The sequence below is a fragment of the Dama dama genome, chromosome 22, assembly GCF_033118175.1.
Source record: "Dama dama isolate Ldn47 chromosome 22, ASM3311817v1, whole genome shotgun sequence".
NCBI lineage: Eukaryota > Metazoa > Chordata > Mammalia > Artiodactyla > Cervidae > Dama > Dama dama.
The window spans coordinates 13,067,616-13,082,320 of NC_083702.1; the positions used below are offsets into that span (position 1 = coordinate 13,067,616).

Consider the following 14,705-nt stretch of genomic DNA (forward strand, 5'->3'; position numbering starts at 1 on the left):
AGGCCACCAGGGAACTCCCAAACACGGAACTCCCATTTTCATTTCTTTAAACAATAAGGCCTAGAGCTTTTATCCTCTAAAAGTATTCCCTTGGACATTTCTCTCTTCAGCCTGGTTGGACGAACTTCCTGCTCAAGGGTCGGGGGAGGTGGGGGACAGGGAAGGGCCCCACTTTCTCACTCTCTGGACCATAGGCCAGACTCTCAGGGGGACAAAGTTTGGGGGGACCACACTTCACTTCCTGCACCAACAAATCCCTCCCTTCCTTTGTCCTCTGACACCAGTGGTAGAAGCCACAACAGACGTGGTTCAAATCCCAGCTGTGGCATCGACCGGTCCAGGGACCAGTCATCCGTCATCTCCGAGCCTTGTGTATAAGTAACATGAAACAACAGCATTTTATAAGCTTTCCGTGAGAATTAAATCATACCTGTATCTATCGCCCACAGCAGGCTCTCAGCACAGGATGGCTAGCATTCTCCTTCCCTCTCGTGGGTGGGGAACACATAACAGTCCCAGAGGGAGCAGGGGCTCTCTATCCAGCTCCAGCATCCAGCAGCCTGTCTGGAAGCGGCCCAGCCTGGCCTGGCTCCTGGGGAAGCCCCCACGCAGCCCTGGGGCTGAGCAGCCATCATGACCACCCAGGTCACAGGAGAGACCATCTTAGAGGACAGCCAGGCCTGAGCGGGAAGCACATGGGACATTGCTCCAGACACAAGTCCCACGTCCCACAGAGCAGAAGGCAGACCCCAGCACAGGAGAGAACTTTTCTGATGCCCACTGGAGTTAGGGGGACCGCCCCCACTCAGGGGACGCCCCCCCCCCCAGACAGCATCTGTTCTGTCTCTTGTGCCCCCAGAGTCCGGCAGGGAAGACTCAGCGGGGCAGAGCACACAGAGGGGTAAAGTGACAGGGGGTCTGGGGGTGGAAGACCACCATCTCCAGCTCTGGGACCAAATTCTCTGCCCTCTCCATTGAGGCCACCCTCGGGGATGGAGTCAGGCAAGCTGGGCTCTTCTGTGACAAGCTGGGGACCCTCAGAAGACAGGAGCCCAGATACGGGTGAGCAGCCCCTCCCCACGCCTGCTGCTCTGCAGTTTGGTGCGCCCACAGTGGATGGTGGTCTTCGACCCCCAGGACTCCCACCCAGGCTCCACTCCAGGGCAGCACATCGCAGGGGGCGGTCTTCACAGCCCTGGCTCAGGGTGCCGGACTCCAGCCCCTGCAAAGGCCTCTGGAATCGAATCTCTGGACTCTGAGGACATTGGACAATTTCCCCTTGGCCTTGCCACTGCCCACTGCCCCCCTGGCCTAAAGATGCGGAGACCCTGGAGCTTGGGGGCTGGGTAGGCTGGGCGCGCATCCTTCCACCCCCTACCCCTGCCCTGCCTCCACCCATGCACTGACAGAAGCTGAGGCCTTTTTGTGCTTGTCTGGGGAAGAGCAGGCAATTCTGAAGTCCCAGAATGGGGACAGGTGGGGGGCAGTGTTCCCAGAATGGGGAGGGGGCAGTGTTCCTGGCAGCCTTGGCGCCTGATGTGATGGGTGGAGCAGGCACAGGACTCAGCCCAGCTGTTTGAAGCCTAAACCGTATTGACTGAGAATACAATTACTCCATAATCGCTGAGTAAACTCTGGCTGGTCCACTGATCAGGCCTCTGGCCACTGTGGCTGATGCTGACGTGGGGCTCCCCCTGCAACGCCACTGCTGGTCGGTGTCCCCTCCTCAGGGGTCCCCAGCAGGGCCCCCAGCCTGGCTGACTGGCAGGTGATGGGAGTGAGGGGGACAGGGAGGGACTGGCCCAGGGTGGGGGGCAGGCTCTCTTGTGGCCACGGTGCCCTGAGCAGAAAAGGTAGACTACGGAATCATTTTTTCTTTCGTGGGGGGAGATATAAATCCCAGCCTAGAAAAATAAACCCTGGCAGGTTGCACACTAATATATTAACAGCAGTTAAATCTATACGACCGGGTTCTGTTTTCATTTTCTTCTTTATATTTCTTCATTTTCCACGTTTCCAACAACTAGCAAGTATAACTTCTAATCAGAGAAAATAGATGTTATTCAGGGTCAATGCAGTGGCTGGAAGAATCCCTCCCATGCTCCTGAAGAAAACCCCGGTGGCAGTTCTGTGTAACGCTGCTGCCTGCAGGGGCTCAGCTTGGGCTGACCTTCCAGCCCCAGGACCGGTGGGCAGGGGTCCCTCTGCTGAGACCCCGAACTTCCCTCCACCCCAAGCCGTCATCTGCAGGTGGCCACAGGGAACGGAGACCAAATACCGGGGCTGCTTACTGCCAGGGCCTGGCGCATTAGGTAACACCAGTGCCTCTTCCATCCTGGTTGGAGGACCCATACCCAGAGTGCCCCAGCCCCTCCCCTCCCCCAGGGCTGGGGCTGGTTCTGCTTCCAGCCCAGGGACCCCCTCCTGAGCGCCCCCCCACCTCCTGTCATCACTCTAACAGAAGTCAGTCTTCCTCCTCTGCGGGGGGCTCGCTGCCACCCACAGAGACAAATGGGCTGCTATTTCTCTCTTTCTCTCTCTAGATGCTGGAGGCTGCTTGTTCCCAGGTTACTGAGCACCCCAAAGGGAGGGGAGCCTGTGGGAAGAAAGGCAGGGCCTGCAATCACTGGCCCATTCAGTCACCCCGAATAAAGCCCCGTCATTAGTGGCAGTGGGGGGACGCGAGGAAGGGGGGCAGAGCCCGGCTCGCACTCCACTCGGTGTCCTGGAGGCTGATCGCCCTGCTTCCCACCTGGGAAGCGTGGGACGCATGCGCGGGGCTGCGTGAACCTAGGCACGAGGATGGGTGGTCCAGCCTCAGACGCCTTGCTGGCCCCCATTACCACCCCAGGGCACCCCACCCCCGGCCTCCGATCTTCCCACTTCTGGGAGCATCGCTCTCGGGCAGGCTCTGGGTCCCAAGAGAGAGGCTCCCTGACTCCACCCCCAAAGCTGCCCCTGGGGTAGCCGGGCAAGGCTGAGCTCACACCCCCGCCCCCCCAGGACTGGGGCTTTGGGAGGGGGCAAGGGCCTCCCCCGGCAGAGGGTTTACCTCAGACTCCAGCAGTTCTTCTCTGTACGTCCAATCAAAGGGGCTATGGGCCATCGTCTGCCCCACCACCACCCACATCGCCAGGATGAGCCCTTCGGCTCCAGAAACGGACTCCTGCTCAGTCCTACAGCTTGGGAAGGGATGGTTGGTGAGGCAGGGAACAGCACCTCACACTCTGCTGACCCGGATTACTGCTGGCTTGGGCCGGATTCGGAGGAGGGAGGTAAGGGGCCTCGTGGCCAACCCTGCACTCACAAACCAGAGACCCTGACCCTGAGCTGTGACTGATGGTGTGAAGTCTTCACTGGGCCTCGTGTAGAGACCATCTGGCTTCTCCCTGGAGACCCCAGAGGAGGCCCACCAGCTGAAGCCTTACTGTTGTTCTGTCGCTCTGTCAAGTCCAACTCAGCAACCCCATGGACTGCAGCACACCAGGCTTCCCTGTCCTCCACTACCTCCCTGAGTTTGCTCAAGTTCATGTCCGTTAAATCGGTGGTACCTTGCAACCATCTCATCCTGTCTCCCTCTTCTCCTTTTGCCCTCAATCTTTCCCAGCATCAGGTTCTCTTCCAATGAGTCGGCTCGTCACATTAGGCGGCCAAAGTATTGGAGCCTTGCTGAGCCGGTGAAAACCCAGACTGAGCGCTGGGGGCAGCCTGGCTCGTCTCGGAGCCCCACCCGGGGTCTCTTGAGGGTGGCTCAGGGGCCTTGGGATCTCAGCCCAGTGTCTGACCTCAGCACCTCCTTAGGAAAGCTCAGGGGTGGTGGTCAGGTACCTCCTCTGGAGCCTAAAGGGTCGGGAAGGGTCGGGAAGGTCCCGGGCAGAGCTGAGAACAGGCGTGCTGGGTGTCTGATGGGAGGAAACTTATCTGGGCTGGACTTCCCCAGGAAACCAAGAACAGACAGACAGACTGACACACAGACTACTGAACGTCCGGGGGCTCCTCCTAGAGAAGCCGAGACACTGACATCAGACAAACGAACAGACAAACAGAAACACACTCCAGGAAACTACAAACCAGACAGACAGGACAACGAACAACTGGGAGCAGAAAGTGAGTGTGGTTGACGATCGGGACACACCTGGGGGCCCCTACCCCGGCCCTGCGCAGAGTGGGGGGCGGGGAGGCAGCAGTGGGCAGAGCACACAGGCCCTGGGGGACTTAGAGAACCTCCCACCTCCTCCCAGGGGTACTAAGATAAGAGATTTCCTACCTTTTTGGAGAAGAAGCCTGTCCCCCTGCCCCCTCCCGCCCCCCCGCCCCAGTCTCCCACCCCCTCCCACCAGGAGTCAGGGCTGTGGGGTGGGGGTGGGGGTGCCTGGGAGGGGGGCGTGGAAGACCCAAGGGACGACTTCTGTCCTTGGGCACCTCCCAGGCGCCAGCGTCTGGGGGGCGCTGTGTCGTCTGCCCTCACTGGTGCCAGGGCTCGAGTGGCAGCAAGAGACGTGGACCAGACTGACATGGGCTGATGGGCAGGGGGGGCAGACCAGACAGCCCCTCCTTCTCCTCCCCACCAAGGAGGACAACTCGGCCATGTGTCTGAGCAGTGACCACTCATGGGACAGGGCACAGCCCTCCCCGTCCTTCCTCCGGGTCACTAACTCCCTGCCCTCTTTCCTGTCCTCTCCCACTGTCTCCTTCTCTCATTTCTCATCTTCCTTCCAGTCTCCAGGAGGGTCATTTCTAATGTGGGGGCTCACCTGCCCCCCTGGACAGGGAGCCCCTGGGATCCAGGGGGCCGCTCTCTCCTAAGGTCCTGGGTGCAGAGCTTGGCCCCCAGCCCTCCGGGCATCAGCACGGCATCTGGTCCTCCCCTTGCTTCCATCCCCAGTGCGGTCGCCTCCGGGAACAACCATGCCTCCTACAGCCCTGGAGGTGAGCACCCAAGGTGGGCCCATGATTTAACCTAACCCAACCCCCCCGCCACTTCCATTCCCCCCGCCCAGAGTCCTGCCTTTCCCAACCCCCCGACTCCTTCTAAGGGAAAACAAGCAATAACACCTTTCAGGGAAGATTTTCCATTGCCAAGCTCACCAGCTACCACCTCTAATGACTACCCATTATTTTCCTAGGAATAAAGGGGGCAGGATCATGGGGTCACTGAGGCTTAAACCGGGAAGTGGCCCTTAGTGCAGGTCTGGGCCTGGGTGCTCACAGCCCAGAACCTTCTGCTGCCCTCCCACACAGACCTAAAGCCCATCTGGACTGTGAGCAGCCCAGAGGCTCAGAGAGATGGTACATCAAGTTATTCTCTACATAGAACAACCCTTCTTCGTACAGATGGGGGAAACTGGGGCCCAGGGGAGTTAAGGAACTTGCCCAAGTTCACTCCAACAAGAGGAGACAGGAGATGGGGTCAACTCCACGCCAGAGTCCGAGTGTCCTGACCCCCAGGGAAGTAAAGGATGAGCAAAGGAAAGAGAAAGGTGCTGAACTGAGATGGAAATCTTGGGGGAATGAGAAGAGGACAAAGTGTGAGCAGCACAGAGGGGGCGGCTCCAGGTGGAGACGGAGGGAGACAGTACAGATGCAGGGAGGAGGAGAGATGGAGGGCTGGGGGGAGGACAATGAGGGGAGGATGCTGGAGGGCAGGGCAGGATGGGGGAAGAGAGAGGGTGGGTGAATGACCCAGGACAGGCAAGGAGGAGAGCCTGGAAAAATTATCAAGAAAAATGCAAGTCTTGAGTAAGAAAGGCAAGATGGATCCTGTTATTGGTTGGGCACCTTCGGGTGCCAGACAACCCACCACTAAGACATACAGATAGAATCAAGTTAATTTCCCCTGATGTTTAAACAGGTGAACTTCTTATAGGCTGTTTAGTGGGGACGAGCACAGGTCTGGGATTGGAACAGTACAGTATAATGACCTAAAAGTCAGCAATGGCTCATCTGGGGTCTGGAGGAAGGAAGGAAAGATGGAAACACGAGGAAGGAGGTAAAAACAAATAAACAAAATGCGAGGCTAGGGAGGAAGAAGTGGAGTGGGGCCCTGGTGTGCGCTCTGCTCGGGGTGGAGGATGGTGGGGTGGGGAGGGGAGGATGCGCAGCGGCTCTTCCCACCTGTGGGGGCCCAGGTCGGAGCAGGAGGGCTTCTGCTCGGCGTCGGCAGCTGGACAGCAGAACTGGTGCAGCACGGTCTCATTCCTGAGGGCAGAGCAGAGGGAGAAGGTCAGCCCCCTCCGACCACAAGGCGCCTCTGCCCGGCATCCTGCACCCCGGGGAACTCTGAGGTCCCAAACGCTGCCCGGGGAGGACGTCCGTCAGTGCAGACACCACCTCCTGCTCGCAGCCTCCCACCTCTTCTACCGCTGCACCCTGGTCCCCGCAGCAGGCTCCTCCACGTGGAAGTACCATCTATTCAGCTCTGACTTTTGTCACGATCACAGTTAGTCCTCCAGAGCCCTGCCGCCCACTAAGGTCTGGCCAGCAAGGCAGAACTAGGTCTATCCATCCAAGATGCGCAGAATTGCATGCAGTGAACATTTATGGCTAATCATATGCAAAGATGCAAAGCGCTCATAGAGGCTCAGATGGTAAAGAATCTACCTGCAATGTGGGAGGCCCGGGTTCGATCCCTGGGTCAGGAAGATCCCCTGGAGGAGGAAATGGAAACCCACTCTAGTATCCCTGCCTGGAGAATCCCATGGACAGAGGAGCCTGGTGGGCTACAGTCCATGGGGTCGCAAAGAGGCAGACACGATTGAGCATCTGAGCATAGACGATGTCTCGATTTACTGAGGCTCAGTTTTTTGTGCGTGTCTCAGCATAGAGGGAGTTCAGAAAATTCAAAAAGGAGGCAGCGTGGCCTGAAAGAGGAGAAGCTGGGATTCACCTGGAAGAGGACCCCATTTCTTATTTCAAAAGAGCTAGGGAGTGAAGAAGAGAATGGTGGTACTGCAGGGGAAGGTCAGAGACCAGAGAAGCCAGCTGGCCGGAGGGAGAGGAAGCACCAAACGCCAAGAGCTAATGAGGCCGTCGCCCGGCCAGGCCCCGAACCGGGGCGGCTGCCCAACCACAACCTCCCACGTCTGTGTTCAGACTCAGGACTCCACTGCTCAGCCATAAACACAGCTGAGTTGTCGAAGGGACTGATGAGATGGGCAATCCTGCAGCGGGTGAAGCGTCAGAGGATGGACAGACACGGGGACGCCCAGCAGGAGAACCGAGAAAGAAAAGCCAACAACTTTGAGAAACAAGAACAAGTTATAGGGACTTCCCTGGTGGTCCAATGATTAGGAATACGCCTGCCAGTGCAGGGAACACAGGTTAAATTCCCGGTCCAGGAAGATTCCACATGCCGTGGAGCAACTAAGCCCATGAACCACAACTCCTGAGACTGTGTTCTAGAGCCTGCAAACCATCATTACTGAGCCCACGTGCCACAACTCCTGAAGCCTGAGCGCCCTAGAGACCATGCTCTATGCTCCACAGCGAGAGAAGCCACCACAACAAGAAGCCCGCGTGCTGCAACTAGAGAGTAGCCCCTGCTCGCTGCAACTAGAGAAAAGCCCACAGAGCAATAAAGACCCGGTGAAGCCATAACTAAATAAATAAACAAACAAGTTATAGGACTTTCACTGTGTGCTTTCAAGACTTAAAGCTGCTCAAATTAAGAGAATTTGGTGTTGGCATAAGGACAGACATACAGATTGGTTGTACCAAATGCAGAGGCTAGAAATAGACTCAAACATCAACTGATTCTTGGTACATTGGTTTGTAGTAAAAGTACCAAGATAATTCAGTAAGGGATAATAACTTTTTTAACAGATGGTGCTGAAACAGTTGAATATCAATATGCAGGAAAATGGACTTCAATCCATATCTTACACCATAGATACATGAATTAATACAAACTGGATCATAGACCTAAAGTAACAGATGTAATAATTTTATAAACAGACCTAATGATTTTATTTTTCCAGTAGTTATGTATGGATGTGAGAGTTGGACTATAAAGAAAGCTGAGCGCCGAAGAATTGATGCTTTTGAACTGTGGTGTTGGAGAAGACGCTTGAGAGTCCCTTGGACTGCAAGGAGATGCAACTAGTTTATCCTAAAGGAGATCAGTCCTGAATACTCATTGGAAGGACTAATGCTGAAACTACAATACTTTGTCCACATGATGTGAAGAACTGACTCATTGGAAAAGACCCTGATGCTGAGAAAGATTGAAGGCAGGAGGAGAAGGGGATAAGAGGATGAGATGATTGGATGGCATCACCGACTCAATGCACATGAGTTTGAGTGGACTCCGGGAGTTAGTGATGGACAGGGAGGCCTGGCATGCTGCAGTCCTTGGGGTCACAAAGAGTCAGACACGACTGAGTAGCTGAACTGAACCGAATGATTTTATAAATAAAATTATAAAACTTTTCAAAGGAAACATAGAAAAAAGTCTGTGACTTAGAGGACACAGAGATCTCCTACGTAGGACACAAAAAGCACGAACCGTGGAGGAAATAAGTTGATAAATTAGACATCATTGAAATAAAAAGAAATTTTCTGTTTTGAAAGACACTGTTAAGAAAAGTGAATTCTTATAACTCAGTAATTAGGGGCTTCCCTGGTGGCTCAGTGGTAAAGAATCTGCCTGTCAATGTAGGAGATAAGAGGTTGGTTCCTAGTCTGAGACGATTCTGTACGTCTTGGGGCGACTAAGCCCATGCACCACAACAATTGAGCCTGTGCCCTAGAGTCCAGGAACCGCAACATGAGAAACCCACTCGCTGCAACTGGAAAGTAGCTCCGCTCATCACAACTGGAGAAAAGAAATGAAGACCCAGCATGGCCAGAAATAAATAATTAAATTTAAAAAAAAAATAAGACAAACAACTTCATAGAAAAGTGTACTAAAGATTTTAATAGGACTTCCCTGGTGGCTCAGACGGTAAAGCATCTGCTTACAATGCGGGAGACCCAGGTTCGATCCCTGGGTCGGGAAGATCCTCTGGAGAAGGAAGTGGCAACCCACTCCAGTACTCTTGCCTGGAAAATCCCATGAACAGAAGAGCCTAGTAGGCTACATACAGTCCACAGGGTCACAAAGAGTCGGACACGACTGAGCAACTTCTATTTCACTTTCACTTTTAAAGATTTGAATAGATACTTCACCAAAGAAAATATACTAATGACATCGCTAGTCATTAGGGAGATGTGAATGAAAATCAAAATGAGACAGCACTGCATGCCCACGAGAAGGACTAAGTTCAAAAGTCTGACAACACCAAGTGTTGAGGAGACTGTGGAGCAGCTGGGACGCTTACACTTCCGGTGGGAATGTAAAACGGCACAACTCTTGGGAAAGGACTCTGGCCATTTCTTATAAAGTTAACACACACTGACTATTTGCTCCTGTCACTGCATGCCTAGGGCCCCCCTGGTGGCTCAGACAGTAAAGAACCTTCCTGCAATTGCCGGAGACCCTGGTTTGATCCCTGGGTCAGGAAGATCCCCCGGAGAAGGGAATGGGTACCCACTCCAGTATTCTTGTCTGGAAAACTCCATGGACAGAGGAGCCTGGTGGGTTACAGAGTGAAGAGCCGCAAAGGGGTCGGACATGACTGAATGACTAACACTAATGGCATGCTTAGGTATTTACCCCAGATAAATAAAAATACATATCGACATGAAACTGTTCACAGCTGCAAATGTTCCCAGAAGTAAGAGGCTGTCAACTCGACACATACACTGTCAGTTGATCTTGGACAAGGTTGCCAAGAAGGCACAACGGGGAAGAGATCATCTCTTCAACAAATGGTATTGGGAAAGTTTAACACCCTCATGCAGAATAATGAATTTGGACCCATATCTTACACTGTACACAAAATCAGCTCAAAATGGATGAGAGACTTAAGCATAAGACCTTTATGACATTGATCTTGGCAATGACTTCATGGATATGACACCAAAACCACAGTCAACAAAAGTAAAAATAGGCAAGTGGGACTACATTAAACCAAAAAAACTCCTGCACTGCAAAAAAAAAAAATCAACAGAGTGAAAAGGCAACCTACAGAACAGGAGAAAATAGTTTCAAACCATATGTCTGATAAGCAGTTAATTTCCAAAATACAGAAAGAACTCCTACAACTCAATAGCAACAAAACCTAGTAACTCAATTAAAAGTGGGCTAAAAACTTGAACAAACATTTTTTCAGAGAAGACATACAAATGGCCCACAGATATATCAAAAGATGCTCAAGGTAACTATCAGGAAAATGCAAATCAAAACCACAAGGAGCTGTTACCTCACACATGGTAGGATGTTTATTCTAAAAAAAATAATAACAACAAAGACTACAAACATTGGGGAAAATGTGGAGAAATTAAAACCCTTGTACACAGTTGGTAGGAATGAAAAAAATGGTGCTATAAAAAACAGTATGGAGGTTTCTCAAAATATTAAAAATAGAACTACCACATGATCCAGAAATCTCCCTTCTGGGTATTTATCCAAAAGAATTGAAATCAGGATCTCGAAGAGATATTAGCACTCCAATATTCAGTGCAGCCCTGGAGGAGGAAACGGCAACCCACCCCAGTATTCTTGTCTGGAGAGTTCCACGGACAGAGGGGCCCGGTGGGCTACAGTCCATGGGGTCACAGAGTCAGACAGGATGGAGCATACACAGCACATTATTCAGTGCAGCACTAGTCACAAAAGCCAAGATTCACTCACAACCTGAAAGATGGATGGACAAATAAAGACAATGCTTTCTATACAAGTGGAATCTATTCAGCCTTTACAAAGAAGAGAATTCCAGGAATTTGCTGGCAATCCATTGGTTAGGACTCCACACTCTCACTGCCAAGGATTTAGGTTCAATCTTTGGTTGGGAAACTAAGAGCCCACAAATGGCATGCTGTGGCTGAAAGAAAAATAAATAAATAAAAATGGGAACAAAAAAAAAAAGAAGGAAACTCTGCTGTATCTGACTACATGGATGAAGCTTAAAGACATGCTAAGCAAAATAAGCCAGTCACAGAAAGACAAATCCTGCATGATCCTACTTATATGAATGAGGATCCTAAAATAGTCAAATTCACAGAATTAGAGACTAGAATGCCAGGGATGGGGGAGGGGAGGGGACAAAAGGGAAATTGCTGGTCAACAGACATAAAGTTTCAGTCGTGCAAGATGAATTTTTCCTGGCGGCCTGATGCACAGCGTTGCGTCAATGGCTACAGTGTACACCCAGGAATCTGTTAAGCGAGTGGATCTTGCATTGTGTGTTCGTACCACAATCAAATAAAATATGTAAAAAGGTTAAATATCCATGTAAGTGTTTTGGTTCAAACATTCATTTCTTGAGTTGTGTGACTAACAGGAGGGTTTCCAGGGACTTCCCCGGCACTCTGGTGGTTAAGACTTGGAGATCCCAATGCAGGGGGCACAGGTTTGATCCCTGGTCGCGGAACTAACATCCCACATGCTGTGCAACCAAATAAAATAAAAAAGTGATTTCCACTTTGTGAGCCTCTGTGCCCTGGTCAGAGGAGTAGGAGTGGGATGGAGTTGGCCCAGAGTTAATTCAAGGAGAGTAAACACATATACATACCAAGCCTTAGTAAGTTGAGTAAATGATGTATCCTTCACACATGTGTTCTAAATGTATATAGAGGCAGTATTTTTAGAAAAAAGGGGAGAGAGGCTTATGTTAAAAAAAAAAAGAAAATCGAGCAAACCTAAGTGTCCTGAACTGGTAAACAGATAAGCAGATTGTAGCATATCTATACAACAGAATACTATTCAGCAATAAAAAGGAATAAGCTTACTCATATAGGCAACAAGTGGATGAATTTCAAAAGAGCCTTACAGTAAGTGAAGGACAGCAGACACAAAAGTCCACACACACACTGCATGATTCCATGCGAATGAGGTTCTAGAAAAGGCAAATCCACAGTGACAGGAAACAGATCAGTTTCAGTGACACGGAAGCGGGGAGTTTCAAGCTGAAGGGAACAAGATGTCATTGGGTGGTGGAGATGTTCCGTCACTTGAGAAGTAGCTACATAGCCGTAGACATTTGTCAAAAATCACAACCTACACATTTAAATATGGGAGGATTTTATTTTATGTAACTGTATCTTAATATGGCTGATTTTTTTAAGACCAAAATATTTTCTTCCCCTTCTCACTTCTTGATACTTCATCAAGGGTCTTGAGGATAATTTCTAAGTTTCCTCCTCCCATTGCCCCCGGGGTCACCTAATTATTAAACACCCCCCTACCCTCACACAGCAGGAAAAAACACCAACTTTTTCATTCTCTTCAACTGTTAGATTGGATTTTCAGAGACCAGATGGCTTGCAGCTGAGCCAAAGGAGGCCAGGGGGCCAGAAAGCAGGACAATGAGAAAGTTGGGGGTGGGGGTGGTTGAGCCAGGAAAATGCTGGCCGGGGGCCTACAGCGGGGGCGGGGATGGGGGGGGATGATCCAAGAAGTGCAGCAGCAACAGCGCAGGAGCTGGGGATGGAGCCCCAGGCCCCTCTCCACACGCTGGCCCTGGGCCAGCACTGTAAACCAGGCTCACCTTGTAAACCTGCCAAGTCACTGTAAACCAGGCTCTTATCCCTGCCCTGTGCATCTTACTGAGTTGTGGGGATTCAGTAAGACTTAAATGCAAAACTGCACTGGGAGAAACCTAATAAGCCCAGCCTAGACACACGAACATGACTCTGCTGTGCTAAGACGCTCAGTCCTGTCAAATCTTTGTGACCCCACGGACTGTAGCCCACCAGGCTCCTCTGTCCATGGGATTCTCCAGGCAAGAACACTGGAATGGGTTGCTGTGCCCTCCTCCAGGGGCTCTTCCTGACCTAAGGATTGAACCTGCGTCTCTTACGTCTCCTGCTAGGCAGGCAGGTTCTTTACCACTCGCGCCGCCTTGGACGTCTGTTACTGACGTCTGTTACTGTTATTGGTCTGGGAAACTGAGGGGCTCAGCGGCCCCGGCTCTGCGGCCAGCAGAGACTGCCTGCTGCCTTCCCTACTTCCTCCTCCCAGCCCCCGCCCCTCCTGCAGGCCAGGGGCAAGAAGGAAAGGGTGGACTTTCTTTGCTCCTCAGTGCAGTCTGCCAAACGTACCTCCTCCTCAGAAAGCTTTGGAAAGGTCTTAATAACAATGCAAGTGATGACAGATGTCCCAGCAGCCAGGAGCAGAAAGCTACAGAAATGTCACCCTGGTCTAGGAGGCCCGCAGCTGTGTTCCACCCCAAGTCAGACCAGGGCTGCAAGATCAGGTGGGCCTCCCTCTCACCAGCCTCTGTTTCCTGCTCATTCTCTGCCCAGTCTCCTTTGGAGGAGCTTTAAAGGTCATCTAGTCCAGTGGTCCCCAACCTTTGTGGCACCAGGGACCAGTTTCGTGGAAGACAATTTTTCCATGGACTGGGGTAGGGGGGATGGTTTCGGGATGATTCAAGTGCATTACATTTATTGTGCACTTTTCTATTCTTATTACATCAGCTCCATTCAGATCATCAGGCATTAGATCCTGGAGGCTGAGGACTCTCGATCTCGTCTGTGTCCCCCCACTGCCAAGGAATAGGGGTTACAGAGCCTGGGGGAAGAGCTACCTGCATCTCCCTCTCAGAGAGGATTCCCCTGAAAACAGGCTGCTGGTTCTTAGATGTTCATATGAAGAAGTCTGGTCCTGCAGAAACCCTGTGTTTCTCTCCTGGGTTCTGAGGAGCCTCAGGGCTCCATCGGCTGCCCCAGGGGCCACCCTGGAGTCAGGAGGCAAGTGGAGAAGGCTGGGCATGGAACTTACACTCCAACCGGAGCTCTGATCTGGTCTAATTACATGTTAGGATGCCATCAGATTTGATGTGGAGGGTGGGGAAAAAGTTTCCTTGTTTTAAAAAACAATTGGGAAACTATTCTTCTAACTGGAAGCTCTCTTCCTGCAGTGATTAAGCCTGTTCCATCTCTCCAATCTCCAGTGGCCCACCCCCACCCTCCTGGTCTCACTGACTGGAGGAAGCCTCCTTGCTTAATTCTGCCTAACTCCTCAGTACCCACCTTGCCTTGGTCTCCTCATCTACAAATGGGGTTAACGATAGAGCTTCTCTACAGCATTGTTCTGAGGGTGAGATGAGTTAAAACACATGCACTTACAATAGAAATTGGTGCACAATAGACGATTGCCTGGTGGCTCAGACGGTAAAGACTCTGCCTGCAATGCAGGAAACCTGAGTTCAATCCCTGGGTTAAGAAGATCCCTTGAGAAGGGAATGGCAACCCACTCCAGTATTCTTGCCTGGAGAATCCTATGGACAGAGGAGCCTGGTGGGCTACAGTCCATGGGTTCACAAAGAATCGGACACAACTGAGCGACTAAGCTGAGCTGAATATGACTTACATATTCAGCTGCTAAATAACTGTCAGCTGTTATTAAATCCCCTGCTTCTGCCACCCTTCCATCTCAGGGAGGGTGATCCCTTCTCTCCAAGCCCCCTCATCAGGCTTTCTCCTCCTCGATGGGCTTCAACACTGTCCCGTTTCACAGGCTACACCCTCCCCTCTCCTCTACAGCCCCCGAGAAAGAGCCGGCTGCTACAGGCGCTTCATCTCACCTTGATCTCCTGGAACTCACTGGAATGTAGCTCCTCCCCAGAGCCCTAATAGAGCTTCCCCCAGGGAGCCCTCAGCGA

General features: G+C 51.8%; 1 protein-coding gene across 1 annotated transcript in view; it reads right to left on the reverse strand.

Moving 5' to 3' along the window:
* Positions 1–14,705, reverse strand: part of IQSEC3 (IQ motif and Sec7 domain ArfGEF 3) — an 84,903-nt gene that overhangs the window by 49,169 nt on the left and 21,029 nt on the right. The window contains exon 2 of the mRNA XM_061124057.1: positions 6,115–6,198. Within this exon, the coding sequence (XP_060980040.1) occupies positions 6,115–6,198 (84 nt within the window). The remainder of the gene's footprint in view (positions 1–6,114; positions 6,199–14,705) is intronic.